Source organism: Microchirus variegatus (assembly GCF_963457635.1).
Source record: "Microchirus variegatus genome assembly, chromosome: 17".
NCBI lineage: Eukaryota > Metazoa > Chordata > Actinopteri > Pleuronectiformes > Soleidae > Microchirus > Microchirus variegatus.
The window spans coordinates 15204558-15221475 of record NC_139818.1 but is presented as its reverse complement, the minus strand read 5'-3'; the positions used below and the strand labels follow the sequence as shown (position 1 = coordinate 15221475).

The 16918-nt window shown below is 44.9% G+C and overlaps 1 protein-coding gene across 1 annotated transcript in view; it reads right to left on the bottom strand.

Moving 5' to 3' along the window:
* Positions 1-1797: 1797 nt before the first annotated feature.
* Positions 1798-16918, bottom strand: part of sdk2b (sidekick cell adhesion molecule 2b) — a gene marked incomplete at its 3' end in the record, with an annotated part of 74769 nt that continues 59648 nt past the window's right edge. The window contains exons 37-44 of the mRNA XM_083903979.1: positions 15791-15928; positions 15173-15334; positions 14309-14434; positions 13230-13394; positions 13008-13148; positions 11840-11978; positions 7555-7684; positions 1798-2292 (exon numbers count right to left, since the gene is read on the bottom strand). Coding sequence (XP_083760105.1) covers positions 1798-2292; positions 7555-7684; positions 11840-11978; positions 13008-13148; positions 13230-13394; positions 14309-14434; positions 15173-15334; positions 15791-15928 — 1496 coding nt within the window. The remainder of the gene's footprint in view (positions 2293-7554; positions 7685-11839; positions 11979-13007; positions 13149-13229; positions 13395-14308; positions 14435-15172; positions 15335-15790; positions 15929-16918) is intronic.

Genomic DNA, 16918 nt, shown 5'->3' with positions numbered 1-16918 from the left:
CAACACTGGCACTTAAGCACCCTTTCATCCCCCGCACAGTGCAATTACGCACCCAAACATGTAACATTGAAAAATAATTTATTTTCTCAAATGTACTGGGATCATATATTCATTCAGATTCAGCATGATAAGCGTTTGTTGCGTACAATGAAATTACCCCACAGACAAAATAAAACATGAAGCCGATGACACCTTTTTTTCCCGCCCCTTCTTTTCACTATGCCAACTAGGAACACACCACTTCAGTCTTCACTATAGCCGTATCAATGCACCTGCCAGGTGCTTGGCCAGTGCCCACCCTCTGACGTTACACGGGCACATTTACAGTTGATGCAGGACAAAAGCTTTACAACCACACACAGTGAATGATCTGTAAAGCTTTCGCTCAACACGTGTCGGCACACGTACGTTAGCGTTTGGGACAGCACAGTCACACCTGAATAGTACACAGCAGTTCATTACACAAAAGGGAAAGACCTGACGCTACTTCGTGACATCGTCCCTTGGCGCAGGTCGAGCACTACCCCGCGATAGCCGTCGGTGACAGACGACTTACACGAGCAGTAAAGAAAACGGACTCAAATCCACTTAGCTTCTCGTCGCCATTGTACCGCTCGCTTCTGGTGCGGGGTGCGCTAAAGCAACGGCGCGTACCAGTCCCAGACTGCTACGGTGATGTTCCGTTTCAACTTCTCAAAGCATTTTCACTCGACGTGTGCATTATGACACTGATGTGTGAGCCAGCAGAGCATGAAACAAAGTACAGCTTTTGTATGCAAATTAATTCACAGCCCACATCTGTACGGATTAAAAGGTGCCTCCCGCAGAGCCACGCCAGCAGTTCGATGCCACAGTCAAAAGCACCGTCACCACTTCCGCATTCATTGGTGCCACATATAAATAAGTACTTCTCTATCAAGGCATCTTCGATTCACTGTTATACACTCAAAAAAAGACAATTTCAAAGAGTACTTCACTTCAACAGATATACACTCATTTCATATATCCGCATGGACCCTTTATCCACACCAAGGTCACTTTTGACCAGCCGCGGGCAAATCTTGTCCAACTCTGTCTTTGTGTGCTAAAGGCCAGGGACCTGTTTCCATGGAAACGTGACAGCATCTCCACAGTACGCTTCAAACTCTTCCAGCCGACACAATAAAACTTGTTTCATTTTGGCATTAAATCCACATCCACGTCCGCTCTTCGTTTCTTCTGTCATCTTTTTGACCACCCCGTCGTCCAACACTTTCCCCTCCCCTCCACAACATGGCTCCATCGTGTTAGTCTCAATGCACATTCCGCATTGACGTGAGTTTGTCTCGTAGGTACATCTACTATATATATCTATATATATTTATGTATATTTACGTGTGTTTTCACAAAAGCCTGTCACTTTGTACAGAATCAAATACATTACCATTTGAGCGTATTACAACAAAAACTACAAAAAAGGAGGAAATAAATGTTAAAAACTCATGCCAATGCTTACAAAAGTGAACAAAGCACATGTGCCACAGAGTGTTTTCTCAACTGGTCAAAGAATTTAGGTTCACACTGGCACACTCATTACACAAAAAAGTGCTCCTACAACTCTGCGTATAATAGTGTTGTTCCGCATTGTATCCAAGCTCAATAAGAAAAGAACGTGACAACAAACAAAGGCATGGGGATTGACTGGATTGGGCTGACTGCCAGTTATGCAATGCTATGTTCTTCAACATAAGATGGGTAGATATTTCCACCAATTTTGACCTCTTTCTCAGCTTTCTCTCCTTCTTCTTTTTTTTCTTTTTACACAAACGATGAGAAGCCAGCAATGGGGGCCCGTGATCCTGGAGCTAGGCTGCTTGGTGGCCTGTACAGGGTGCTGTGCTGACTCGGAGGATTGGAGCTCTGCTGGGAGGGGGTGGGAGTCCGGCTACCTTTGGGCCTAAACAGGCTGCCTTGGCCCTGGGGGTGGACCTGGGGTGGGATCTGGGCCGGGATCTGGGGTGGGATCTGGGCCGGGATCTGAGCCGGGACCTGCGGCTGTCCCTGGGCCTGCTGAGGTTGAGGACTAGGTGAACTCAGTTGAGGTGGAAGCGGAGGTAGAGGAGGCAGCGGCGGTGGGGCGCAGTGATCCGGGTCACCGGACTCAGACTCCGTGTAGCTGTACGCCTGCGCTCGGGATATGCCTTTCTGTTGGCGCCGCCAAGAGTTGTAGTACGTGGGATCGCTTATGTAGTGGTTCACAAACGAGTGGGTCTTCTGTCGGTTGGGGTCCACCTCGTACTCGCTGTCGCTGCCCTGTGAGAGACGGGACGAGGAGAAAACATTTCATGAGTACGACTTGGAACATCTTGCAGTGTTTCCATGGAGAGCAGTTAGAGATGCTGGGGCTATAAATGTCAATGAACATGATGTTATTTCATTATTGTGGCCATACTCGTCCTCTCGCGTCATCCCTGACTAAATAACACACACATGCGCGCACGCACGCACACACATTTACAACACAGCACAAGTACACATGGACGTCAAAAATGTCAAAAGCGTGAGTACGGAAGGATGACTTGTTACTGGAGCGTGCATTGACAACAAACCGTTGACACAAAATGGCACACGTCTATTTATCTTCACCGTGTTACCCAGCCAGTCTCTGGACCGACTGCATCGTCGGGATGTGAAATCCCTGTATGCTCACCGAACGTTGGGTTACACAGTGTACCACATTAAAACCTCATGACAATCTGAGGAACAAGGTTGAACAGGGACTACCTACAGGAACCACTCATCTATCAGGCTACAAACATTCAAAGCAGGCAGCCACAGGAACCTCACCAAATGCAGTGGAAGTGTATGTAGGCCACCTGTCCCATATGAAAACACCAGCGCCTCCTATGGGTGAACAGAACAATGGGTTTTTACAGTATATCACCATAACAGAATGATTCAAATGGCCCAGTTATGATGACGTTAAAACCATAAATACATACATGTGCGGACCTTCAGAGGCCCCCTTTACACCTGGCATTAGGATGCGCTTTCTGTGGTCGGATTGAAAATCGGATAGAACCTGACCCCTCGTAAGTACAAGCGTAAAAACAACTGAGGATGGAACAGAGGTGTAAACATGACGTGTCTCCCGCTGTGCGAGTGGAGCTCCTTAGTGGCTCCAAGCACAGCTGACAGCAAAACTACAGTCTCCTTTGCCTTCGTCACTTTCCCGCATTTCAACTGTTACTTTTTTTCCTCCTGCTTCCAAAAGCTAAGACGAGTCCACGCAATAGCGCAACTTCACGTGTGGCTACCGTCGGTTTTCACGATTTGACAGCACGCAGAGGGGGAGGTGACGTAGGGTGTGCTGTGGACACCACAGACGCGTGTTAAATACCAGGTGAAAATGCACGTGGCCAAGCAATATCCAATCGCTATCTGATCACAGAAAAACGCATTCCAACGCCAGGTGTAAAGGGGGCCTTTGTGTCATTCCATGTGAATCGTGTGAAAAGCTACTAATAAAATTACGCAGAAAAAAACATATTGCACATTGAGCATGGGAAACACAATTGACTTTTACGAGCTCCCTGAGAAGGAAGACAAATTATTTCACACGGAAGGTCGTTTGATTTCCACTTAAGCCATCTGTAAAGAAATTAATCTCTACACGTTACCGTCAATGACCCTCCACCTTGCTGCAGGCTGGGTTAGTAACACCATTACATTCCTGTCCAGTAACATTCCATTTGCCAGACAAAAAAAACGCTCTGGCTGTTTTGTCCATGACTAACTAAATGCAAAATAAGCAGGCGGCCAATTGGCCAATACTCTCACAAAATAATGTAGCAGAAACAAGTTATGAGCCTCCGTGAAAACGTGCGCCGTATAGATGACGCCAACAATTGCTCGCTCCCTCGTCATATTATCACTTTCCATCTTCCCACAAAGAAACTTTGCTGGCACAAAGGCCGCATGCCACAGCTCAGATCCTTTGCTGGATACTGCACAGCACATATGTGATGAATGTGGCGGGTAGTCTCACATTTCCCTCACGTCCCCCTACACTAAACCCCATGCAGAGGCTTTTTTTCCCCCCCTTCTTCAGCACAGTTTACAGATGTCCAAACTGAAAATGCTTGGGTTCAATTATAAGATAAACAGTCCTGCTTTTTTTGGATCTCATTTGATGAAAAACATAGGAAAGAGACCCCTACATCCTCAAATTAATCAAAGGCAGATATTGTGCACTTCAATGATTTCTCTTAACAATCTGAAAACAATTACAAACATCACTTTTTGATTTTCTGTTTCCTTTTTATTGTCACTCCACTGAATAAGGAGAGCCACAGTTTGAGCAACATCAGTGACTGTTTGTAATATTGCTTCGCCTATTGTAAACACCAGGCCAACCGACCGGTGTTGAAAAGCATTCCAATCATGCCGGTGTGTTAGGCAACACAACAACACAACATAACAAAATCCATTCACAACGGACCGACAAAACACACCGGTGCCGCTTCAAGTGGCGTTACCTCACTCTAAAAGAATTAACGCCGCATGTACGGATGAGTGTGTGCAGACCAAAGTGTTGACTTGGTGAACTGCGTCCTACTCCTGCCTTTTGCTGCATGGCGAATAGAGTGCGCAACAGATGTTCTTCAGAGTCTACGCAAGCAAGTATACGCCACTCCAATCCGCCCCAATTTGCTCTCGTTCCATCGTCGCTTTTAATAGAGATAACTCAAGATTCCAACTGAGCAGTCTCCAGTGGGGACGCTTCGAAATTTGACTCTCGGGAGGCATGGCAGGTGAAACGGCTCCTTACTTAAACTCATTACGACCTAATTACTAGAGTTGCATTCTGTGACAGAAACAGGCTTTAAGCATGAAATGCAGCCCTGCACTCTCGCCTCAAGGGAGCCTCCGTCTTATTTATGCAGGTTGTGTGTAAGGCAGACGTACGCCAGCCTGCCAGTGTCAATTATTAAACATTTTTTCATCATTATGATGTTAAATTAGGCAGAGTAACAGATTAAGAAATACATCTAATTATCTGGCAAAAACCTCGCAGTACTTTATTTGATCATCTGCGTAATGGAGTCGCCGCGCGTTCTCATTTACAGCTGCGAAACACCGTGGGTTGAGGAGCAACGCGAGAGGGACAGAAGGAGAGAATCGCAGCAGCAGAGGCGTATCAGATATGCAGCAAATTGACTGTTTACTGGAGCTGAGTTGTTCATTACCAGAAAAGAGAGGCAGATGTTCAGGCAATTTATCTGAAAGAACTTTGATCCTTGACCTCGGCATATGTTGTCATCTCGGATCGTGTTTAAACTATTTCGGTTATTTGCAATTAGGACTTAATTGAGCACGTTGTAATTCAACCATTAAAAAAATGCTCTGGAAATAACTTTGGTGAATTTGACTTTCCTAGGGTTTATATAATACTACCAAAACAACAAACTCTTTCAATAGCAGGACTCCCATCCCCCCCAAACGTTGACACATAACACAATACCAAGAGTGGGTCAGTCCTTTGTCCCATAGTTATGGATTTCTTTCAAAGAGGAGAAGGGGGGGGGGGGGCTGACTTTGTCACTCTCATTGATGAAGTGAACACAATAAGGGGTCGTGAGGGAGAAAGACAATAACAAAAAAAAGTCTGGAGACGTTCATATTATATGCTTGTTTTTAGGTATTTTTGAACAGGAATGGGGGGATATAAATTTGACACCGTCTAGGCCTCCTTAAGCACTCCAGTGGTAGTATCTCCTCCAAACAATTACAATCCAAGAGATTTTGGTTGCCATTAGTGCTGTTAGAGTAGAGTGCAATTTGGGTCTGATTTTCTACGTCTTTCTTTTTTCATTTCATTTATTTTGGGTCACTTTATTTTTTTTTTTTTTCTGGATGATGACATCCAAACAAAGTGGCCAAACAGTACTCTCAGTTGGGCTTCTGCCAAAAAATAAAAAGGAGTACAGTAGCCCAGACAAATACAGAGGGAAGAAAGCGAAAGAAAACAAAAAAACTGTACTTTCTATTTCTCTCTCACTGAACAGTCTCTGCAATCCATCTCTGACTCAAATATGCGATCATCTGTCTTCCACCGGTTGGGGCCTTAAATGAAACAAAGTCATCGCCACAGAGACAACCTGAGAAAACAAGAAAGCCTATGTTTTCGAAAAGAGAAAAACGGCGAACGTCAACGAAGCAGTAACGGTGGCCTTGTTGAGTTGCCAAGTCAATGTTAGTCTCTTCCAAATCCCCTCTTGAGGAGTACAATAGTCAACTTATACCTGCTGGTGGAAGCCCCCGGGATTAAAGAGGACAGACGGCACAATGTCATACTGATAGGTCAGAGTTATCCGCTCAATAAAACTTCAAAGGACATTCCAAGATATCTCCACAGCACTGTTGGGTGCTGATATGGTGTCCTGTCAGGGGGAATGGCACTGGAGTTCTGCTGTAATAGACAGGGCTCTGTGCATTTCATCCCATCAAAGGGTAACGTGAGCTCATTGGATGTGCAGCGTGGCAGCGGACACGCATTGTCATGGGGGGGGGGGGGGGGGGGTAGTTACTGCATTAGTGCCATGTTTGACAATATGCAAGTGCGAATGGTAGATATGTCAGCCAGGTGGTGAAATGTCCAAATCCTTTGCCATTTCAAGGGGCTTGTTATCATTCTGCGAAAGGTCCTGTCCGTAGCAATTCATTGTCTTTAATCAGAAAGCGGGATTAAGGCCTTCAAGTGGAGACTGATGGAGTTTTTTTGGCTGCAAGATGGTGCACCCAAACTACAGAAAGCTGCAGTCAGGGGTGACATAAACAAAATCATGACAGAGGTGCACATGGAGAAGTAAAAATGCAGATCAAAGCACAAGAAGGAGTAAAGGAAAGTCCCGTACTGAAACCCCCCACAGACATCATGGTAGAGAGCACACAGACAGATCGATGGAAAAATAGAGATTTAAACCAAGATTGTTTTTTTCCCCCAACTCTACCCCCAATCTAAACTTACTTGCTGAACTTGACAATCCAGTTGGAAAGTCGGATAGGCTGCCTGGACGGAGCAGCAATACAAAAACGAGCCTTAAAAAAAAAGAAGAAATCCTGCACAGTCCATCGGCTCTCGCCATCTTACATAACGAGAGCCGTGGACGAGTGCAGTGGCCTGGATCTCAGGTGGATGTTTGAGGAGCAACATCCTCCACAGGTCACTGCCTGGAATAAAAAGTGCTTCGCTTCCTGTGAGCAGAGACATCGATCCCCCCCCCCCCCCTCCCATTTCAACGCATGCATCACTGTAACTGCATCGCCCGACCTCTGCAGGTCGAACACATTTAGGTGAATGACAACGGACACCACAGAGACGGTGTGAACTGACACGTGAGACCGCACGACTGACGATGCAAAAGCCGAATTCCCGAAGAATTCGAGGAGATGACTGAGTGCGCACGCAGACGAGTACAACAAATATACACTTGATGCAGACAGTTGATGGACATTTCGCCTACAAATGCCATATACGAAATAGTGTGCGAAAGACAAGCGTCGCTACGTTACCTGTGAGTCCGATATCTCGGAGGGTTTCTCGGTGAGGCTGCTGCTCTCTGCAGGGATCAGGTCGTTGTACTTTGTGCTGACATCTTCATCAGAATAGTGAAGACTGCCTGGACTGGGCCTGGGGGGAGACCTGTGGCCAAGGATAGACGGAGAATATCAGAATAATTCAGTTGCTTGTCCTTAAAAAAATACATGTGTTCACCTCTATTTGTTTGTTACAACTAATTCAACTATTGTCTTCGTACATTTTAGCCATCACTCTATTTGGAACTAATTGCAGATGTCTGGGACACAGCTGGGAACAAAAAAAAGCCAGATGGGACGACAATTAGTATGAAATTGGTCGCTTTAAGTTGCTATTGATTTGACCGGGGCCTGTGTGGAGGTTGCATTTTTCTCCCATTGTTTGCGTGAGTTTTCCAAACCCTAATACCCCGTGTCCAAGGTGTACCTTAAACCTCACCCAGCGTCATCTGCGACTGACTCCAGCTCCCTCTTTGACCCTTAAAGTATCAGCGTCATAGATAATGGGATGGGTATTGGAAAGCAGAATGGCTGCCGTCTCGCGAATTGGCACATACTGTTCTGGTCTGTATGAACAATGTGATTATCAGGAAAACAAATGCAAACAATGTCTGTAAAGACTCTCACTTGTCCAGGTCAGGAGAACTGTACCAAAGCTGCAAGGGGACATTTCTAGGGATCTTCAAATAAAGTGCTTTAATAATCTGGCTGAACTGTCGCAGCTTGTGTCCCTGTGGCCTAGCGTTCCAGAACATTACATCCTCGATCTGATTGACTGTGCGGACGGGTTGCATGTTATCTCATTCACCGTTTTTTTACCTTTACGCCGTCCAATTCTTTTGTGACCATCTCTACTGTCATTTATCCATGTGATCAACTGCTACATTCGACTTCCTCTGTGTCTCTCACAACGTTAGTTAGACTGACTGAAGTTATGTCATGACTACTCTGCTTTATTTGACTCCGACTCCTTCATTCTCACCAATGTGCGAGACGTAACACCGAGTGATTCCCTCTCAAATACAGGCATCGCTATCTTTGTGAGTAAGAGAAGCCGCTCGATGAGAATCACAGGAAAACTCATGAGACGGCTCGCTGCCTGCACTCAGTCTCTCCTGGAATGAATGTTTCCCCTGATTCGCTCCTCATTGTGGTCTGTGGAATGTCAAACCGCTGGGCCCTTGCGACTAAATCATAAATTGAACTCTTGTGACACTCGAGGGGTCATTACACAAATGGCAGCCTCCGTCCCCCCCCCCCCCCCCGGCAAATGTTATCAGAGCCTAACGTGAGCGATGGCGTGGATTAAACTTTCAGTGGCATGCTGCGATGATCAAATATGTAGTTGGGGGTAGTAAGTTTGCAGAGTGTAAGTGATGGGACCGAGCAAAGAGAGGAACACCAAAGGGAGTGTGCAGCGAGAGTGAGCTTCGAGAAGAGGTGTTGAGTGAAACCGAAAGCTGAAAGAAAGAAAGGAATGAGGGGAAAAATGAGGGTAGGGTAAAGACGAATTACTGGGGAAAAACAATTCCTAAAATGGTGCGCTCTTGTGAGATGGATCTTAAAGTAAATATGAGAGTGGGAGAGAAAAAAAAAAAACTGCTTCGTAATTCCCAGTGTCCCCCGCTTCTGCTAAACAAACATGCATCTGTTTCTGCTGATTGGTGCTGGTTTGGCAGAGAGCAGCGGGACATGCCGACTCCTGTTGACTTCCCAGGCCACACCGTCAACCGCCAGTCGGTGCCGGGGGAGCTGCTGCCGCGGCGCACACAGTCGCTTTACACATGGAGACTGCATTTGCTTAAGTTATTTTCCGAATAAACATATTTTCATAACATTTCAAAAATGCTGTGGGTACATTCTAGCCTTTTTTTTTTTTTTTTCCCACAAGGGTTGGTATTTCAGTGCGGACAAAATGCAAAACTCCACGGGGAAATCACACTGCAAACTGGTATTTAATAACCCTGATGAGTAATAACAAACTAGATTAGAGTTAATTCGTTAAACGTGAGTGGAGGAGTGGGACGTGTGCAACACAGAGCTGCCCGTGTGCCACATGCACCGAAGTTTTTACTGATTTTTGTAATTTCTCAAGTGTCCGGGTATAACGTTATCTGACTTTGCAGAAATGTGGAGACATAGATCTGGTAAAACGGAAGACGATGATGATGATGAGAGAGAGGCAGTTCTCACTGTGAACAAAGCTCTCTGGGTATAGTGTGAAACTTCACTTTTGAGGCTGAGCAGTTGCAGTTAGATACAGGTGAGCTTTTTCCTCTAATGCACTCGTGTACGGTGCGCATACTCGCTGCAGTAATTGGACTTCAAACCTAATTAACTTCCTCTGATGTTGTTATTTTTTTGAATCCTAAAATACAATCTGTACAGACATCATAATTAAGTAAATCCATGACAACAAATCATACGTGAGTTGCTTTTTCTTTTTTATATATATATATATATATATATAGTGATTGTCTGTCGTTTCCCTTCAGTAATTAATTATTCATTATAGCAAGATAAAGACAAGTAATTAACAGCATTAAATAGCCATACTAGGCAGCGCTTGCTTCCACAATTTCTCTCTGCAACTTGTTACATCTATGTATAAATGTAAGGAACGTCAGTCAAGTCTGTTAATTGGCCTCGACAAGCCTTGGCATGTGACTTACTAAGGGCATCAGTGTGTCATTGTTTGGTTAAGAAATGCAAGATGTCTATCTGATGCAGAAAAAAATAAAAAAATCTCTTCCCTCTGAGCTTATTCCCAAGAAGCCGTATCCTTTTGCATCTTGAATTCATCAGCAGTTCCTTCCCCTCATCATGACACAATCAAACAAAGGGTCGACCACAAGAGAAAATCTATTGTGCGTCTACGGGGGAAGTTGTTATAAACTGCCTGTTTAGGAAGCCCGGCCCACTTTGAGCAGCATCTTCTTGACCCTCGAACGCTGTCGCTGTCGAGTGAGCCGAAAATCATTTATCAGCTCTCTCTTGCATCGAGAAGGGTCCACTTAATCCACTCGCTGCAGAACTCAGTCAGCAGCATGTCGGCTACCGAATGAGAACCACGGGGTGAAATCAAATCTGCCCCCCAGTCTTTACTCATTATCAGGCTCTTGCTACCGTTTGCCTATAGGGACTCATTAACATGTCTTAAGTGTTCAAGAGCTTTGTCACTCAAGGGTGTTTAAAACCGCGTTAAGCGACACTGAATTACTTCACCGAGACCTCCTTAAAACTGCAAACGAGCGTGTCGAAGCCAGATTTCAGACTGTTGAAAAAGAAACACGACACAAAAGGCACACAGGGACGATGCAGATAATCCTCCCCTCGTTACTGTAACAGGCGGCGAAAACATTGACCTTGTGGATGAACCTTGGCCCCCAAACGACATTCACATTCCTGCGAGCGTACGCGATATCAGAGTGAATTTGGGGTTCCGCGTAGTAAAATCTTAAGGATTCTGTTATGCACACGCTAAGCCTTCTAACACTTATAAAGTGGCATATTGACAGTTTAAGTAGCGGACCAATAAATTGTCACTTACCAAAAGTGAACTGCAGTGATTCACTGCCATCGACCCCGGAGTTAAATGCTGAACAAACGATCTCCGCGCCGAGAAAATCTCATCCCACAATCAACCGTAAATGGCATTAGCCGTGTCCAACAAAGCGCAGAATTACAACGACTACCGTGGAATTAAGAGTGCGTTTGATATCTGATCCGGATATCAGGCAGAGGATTTCATCCCGTCATTGGTATTCCGCGATCAAAGATCGAGACGTGGCATTAATCTTTAATCGGGAGGCTCAGGTGTTAGGATTTGAGCTTCTTTGCCATGGGGCTGACTTGAAAGAGCTGCAATTCTGAGAGTACATCTGTACATTCTTTCACTCCCACCGCCCTTCAAGCTGTGGACGTACGAGGAAGCTACTTGGAAGCTCCTCAAAGACCCGGGTCTGCTTTGATGTCCTCAAGGTCACAATCGCATGCACGAACCCAAAAGAATTGATCGCATTCTTATACACAATGTAAGTTTCAGGACGTGTGCGCGAAATGCACACGGAGAGGAGGCGACAGAGTGCACCTGTGGCTTCCAGTCAGAACGATACGATATCTATATGAAATATAGTCACTGCTGACAAATGGCTGCAAACCTTTCAACTGTCCTCAACTTGAGTGCAGCTGTCCCTAAAATCGCCTTCTTAGCTAAACGGGTACTGGTAATGCAAAAGTGTACAGTCTGAGGTTAACTGACCTGGTGTAGACTCCGTTCTTTCGGCAGAAAGAGTTTTTCACAGACAGCCGCCGGTTGTTGAGTTCCAGAGCGGGGAATCGTCCCTCGTCCAGGCTGACCATGTCTCCGTGGGTCAGAGCGTTACAGTTGGAGTTGTTACCTGGACAAACATACAAAGTCACTGTGTGACCACAGGGCCAGACGGACAGAGAGGTTAGCGTGAGGGAGGACGGATGGATGGAACGTGTAGTCATGGTCACTGACTGACAATTTCATGGAGGTGGGGGGGGGGGGGTATGTTAACTATGGTACCAACTCTGAAGCATTAATACCGCATGTACATATAAAAACAGACTGGCAAAAACACAGTACATGGCATGAGTCTGGGGCATTTTGGATTATTGACCGCAATTTACGTATTTTACATTAAATAAGGGGTGTTTCGTTCAGTATCTAAAGACAAACGACATTATCTGTTGACAGAGAATGACACGTGCACAAAAAAATCCTTTACTGTATGTGAACTACACACAGAACAACTGATAAATGATTTTTGTCCAAACGTTAAATTGCCCCCAAATTAACAATTTTCCACGCTGCTCTACAGTAGATTAATGACTGGAGAGGCTGGCGTGTGCCATGTTACAGGTTAAAACCACTTTAAGTAATCCCAAGAGTTATATGGGTGTTCAAGACCTCCGTGTGGCTGCTCTCGGGCTACTTGGGGTCAATGATTGGTTATGCAAACACCCCAAAAAAAATCAAATCTTCAGCGTAGGTCCAGTGGTCTGGGCCAGATGCCTAGAGGGGGGGGGGGGGATATGGAAGCTTTGAGAGTGTCTTTGTGTTGCAGAGAGAAGGAACCTCTTGTTTTGTCAGTCAGTCAGAGAGATCGGCAGTGACCCGCAGGGACCCCCCCCCCTCTCTTCCCCTGCCTGGCAGCTTAACAGCCACTGCATAAGTGCTGAGCTGAAGGAAATACCCACAGATTTTTTAAGAGCTGCACTGAATGGACAAATATGCCCCCCCCCCGTTCTCCCGCTTCACCCTGTAGCCGTTTTCTCATAAAAAATCTTGGTTTAAAACCAAAAACATAAACTCTGTGCCACTGGCTTAAAAAACACAAAGGTTGAAGGCCCCTGTAGTCTCTTCAGTGATCCATTTCATTTTCAGATGTGTGCACACTAACCTGATTCAGACTTCTTGGCGTACTTTTTGCTCTGTCCCCTGATAATGAGGATGAAAACCAGCAGCAGGATGAAGATGAGCCCCACCAGCGCCACCACAACCAGGAACCACCACTCCTCGTAGAAAGGTGCCACTTTTTGGGCTGAAGGAAAAACAGAAAATTAGGATTTGCCACTTTTTCCGTGAAATCAATCCCACTATTTTCTTATTCTCTGAAGCTCACCAGATATAGACGGGGAGGGAAGACTTGGAGAGCCATAGCCATAGTCGTTCACTCCAATTACTCGGAAATCATAGCTGACCCCTTGCTTTAGCGTGTCCATGTTGAAGGTGTGCAGCGTTGCTTCCTTGGGGATGTCTTTAATTAAGATGTCCCACAATCCCTCATCTGCAAGTCACAACAGAGGGTTAGAGGAGACTATGAAAGTCGCAAAACAGTTACATTTTATGTCGTATTACTTTATTAGCAGGTCGGTTGTTTGTTTGATATAGGGCCCCAGTCTGTTTGGCAGCTCCCCGGGTAATTCATAATTCCCACAAATATTACTCAATCCATCAATTTCACGGCTCCCTTAAAATTTACAGCGACCAAATCTACATCATAAATAGCGGCACAGCCATTTTTCAAAACCAAGCCGTGCTAGATGGCTTCCTGCTTGCTCTGGAAGTCATTTATTACACACTGCTTCTTGTAAACAGCCATGTAAGTTTGACTTTTTTTTTTTTTTTTTTTTTTTTTTATGGGCTACACAAACATAAACAACCTGACTTCATCAGTCTTGCTGTTGATTTCTGGCAAAAGGTAGAGAAGCTGCGGAAATTTGATTTCGTGACAAAAACAAGTCGTCAAGTTTTTTTACGAGTCTGCAGGGAGTCGTGACACTTGGCATAATAACATAAGGGGAATGGGTGAGGGCTTAATCTTAATTGTTCCCTGGATGCTGACTCTTAGCTATACAGTTCTGGATAACGCTTTTTAAAATCCTACAATTAAGCACCCCCCTTCAATTTGCACTTATAAATCATGAAACACATCCTCCCCTGTGAGTTACCTTCCATCCATCACCCGCTTAACCCTCCCCAAGTGGTGTCAATCACAACTGAAACCGGATACCAATTGTCTCGACTGCAGCAGCTCAATCAATAACCCATTAAAATGCCAGGGACGCAGACACTGGGGCAGCAGATGTTGACATTTTACACCACTTATCTTAATCAAACCATTTAAGTGGCAATAAAGAAAAGCCTACAAATTAATGACTAAAGTGTTGATTGACTGGCTCGTGCAAACGAGGCTCGTACCTGAAGGTCTGGCTTCGATGACGTAGCGCGAGATGGGAGCACGTCCTGGGTCTCCGCCGGTCCAGTGGATGGTCAGGCCTGAACCGTGGCGCGTGATGAAAGGCTCTCCAGGCGGCCCAGGGGCTCCTGAGGAGGAATAATTAAAGGAGCCTTTTGTAAGAAATGTTTTTATTCAGCCATTTCTATAGTTTCAATTTTCATTTGCAGGCTGCAAACTCTGTTTATGTGCTCGTGTAACGCAGCTCATTGCAGTTTGATTCCCAAACGCGGCAATCTACAGCTGGGGGTCGGAAACGCTGAACACCACCAAACCTAAAAAGCCTCACTACCCCCCTCAAAAATGTCTCAACCTGAGTAAAAGCTAAATTAGAGTCTGCAGTGGAGATTTATTAAAATATAGACCGCTGAAGCGAAACGGAAAGTTTGAGTCAAGGTCGGCTTACGCTCTTTCTTTCTTTCTTTCTTTCGCCACATGCTGTCAGTGAATATTCAACATGTACGATAGCTTTACAGCCTTTTACTTTTTCATCTTCTCCTCTCATTATGTGTCCACTGATGTTGCTGCTGCTGCTTGCATCCGACACACATTCACTTTTAATCTCCGCCCGACCCTGAAAATTATCTAACAGGTTCAGTGTTTATGAAAATAAAACAGGCGGTGGGGCAGTTATGTATGTCTGTGGGTATGTGCATGAACACTGTGTAATACTGGGATATAAGATAAGTAAAATCATAAAAAAACTACAATGTTTTGAAATTAGATTGTAGTAACAGTTTAAATGTTAAAGGTCACATATTTCACACAAATCCTCTTTATCTTTCTGTGCCGAAAAACATCATATATGAAAATGTCACCGCCTCTACCTTCTCCGGGGCCAGTGGTGATATTGGCTTCCACTTCAGGCCCGTAGATGAAAGTCTTTGCTCGGATGCGAAAGTTGTACGTGATGCCATCCGCCAGGTCTCTGAGCTTCAGCCACAAAGGTCCAGTTCCCTTCACATCCACCGTCACTGTCTTACTGACGCCTGGGGGGGAGGGGGAGTGAAGACAGTCGGCACAGGCCACTGAAGAGTCTAGACAGACGACACCACATTTAGAGCGGGTCTTACACGGGGCCAAGCAATGCGGGGGGGACACACTCACAGACACAGGAATGGAATTAGTTGTGTGTTTTTGCATTTTTATTCACACATTATTTATGAAGATAGTAGAGCATGTGTTGGGTTACAATGACATATGTACAGTTTAATACTCGGTGATGGTTAGCTCATAGCACAGGAAAAATGCACACCACAAGAGTCTGACCATGTTTTCCGTTAACTTAATCTAAATAAAAGTCAAATTCTCTGTTTATTTTAATTTATAATCCAGATACATCTTGTCGTGTGCATGCAATTATTTATTTATTTTTTTTTTTTTAACAGAAGCAAGCAGCAATTTTAAGCAGAGAAAAGTGTTACCGGGTAAGAAAGGACGCTTACCTTCTACCGGTGTGTACGGCTCGTAGATGAGACGGTAGCCCTCAATGATGCCATTAGGGAACGTCGGCTCGCCCCAGGACACATTTACCGAGGTGGTGGTCAGCTCACTGAAGTGAATGAACCTGGGAATGCTGGGAGCTGGAACATACAGAGGTCAAAGGTCAAACTAGGTACGCATCAGAGAATTTTCCCACGGTTTTTGGGAGAGAGAGGAGGGGGGGGGGGCTATTATCAAAAATGTGCCACAGCGGGTTAGGTTCACTGACTTGTAGTTGTAAATGAATCTATAAAAATATTTGTGAATGTTTTGATCTGAAGTACACAATTATTTAGGATGTCAATTTAAGTTGACTGAAGATAATCTGTGAACTTCATGGCACCAACACAATTACCTCAGCACTACTGACCCACTAAACCAATGTGGTACCTAAGAGCGAGAGTTAATTGTGAGTGCACGCTCGGAGCAATGGGTAGCAGTCACAAACTTATGTCTGTAAAGTTGCAGTGTAAAACCTGTAGAACATGAATTATATATTATTTACACAGAGATGTTACAGCTTTATTACCTGCAGTAATCCTGACAACAGCATACCAGTGCAGTTTAAATGTGAACTGTAAACAAGTTACCTGCCCACAAATAGACACAATTATAACCGTGGAATTGAGGTACTAATGCGCCCCCTATGGGATTTTTTTTTTTGTCAGCTGCTCTTTCCTTTCGTTTGGCACACTGGAAAAAAAGTAATTATTTTTTTTTTATTTTAGCAAAGTATATCCGCAGTTTCTAAAGTGCTGCTACTGTTACTTTCCACAGCTGTGGTTCTGAAATCGTCGGTGCTGCAGCTTTTCTAACTGAACGGGCCTGAGATTGGTTCTGATGCTTTGTCGTGAGTGTCCTTGTTTAGCGGTTGAACTGCGTTGATTAGGTCAACATCACATTTTTGTCTGTACCGTGTGCGGGTTAAAAGGGCTAAAAAGCACATAAAAGTACCATCTGACCTTGGCCACACTAATTCCCAATCACAATGACCATTCTCAGGCCCCCCCCGGTGCCCGTTACACCTCACTGCGCTTGTGACACCGTTGTGCTGAAAACACACTTTGTCCTGTTGTGTTCAAACTTGCCAA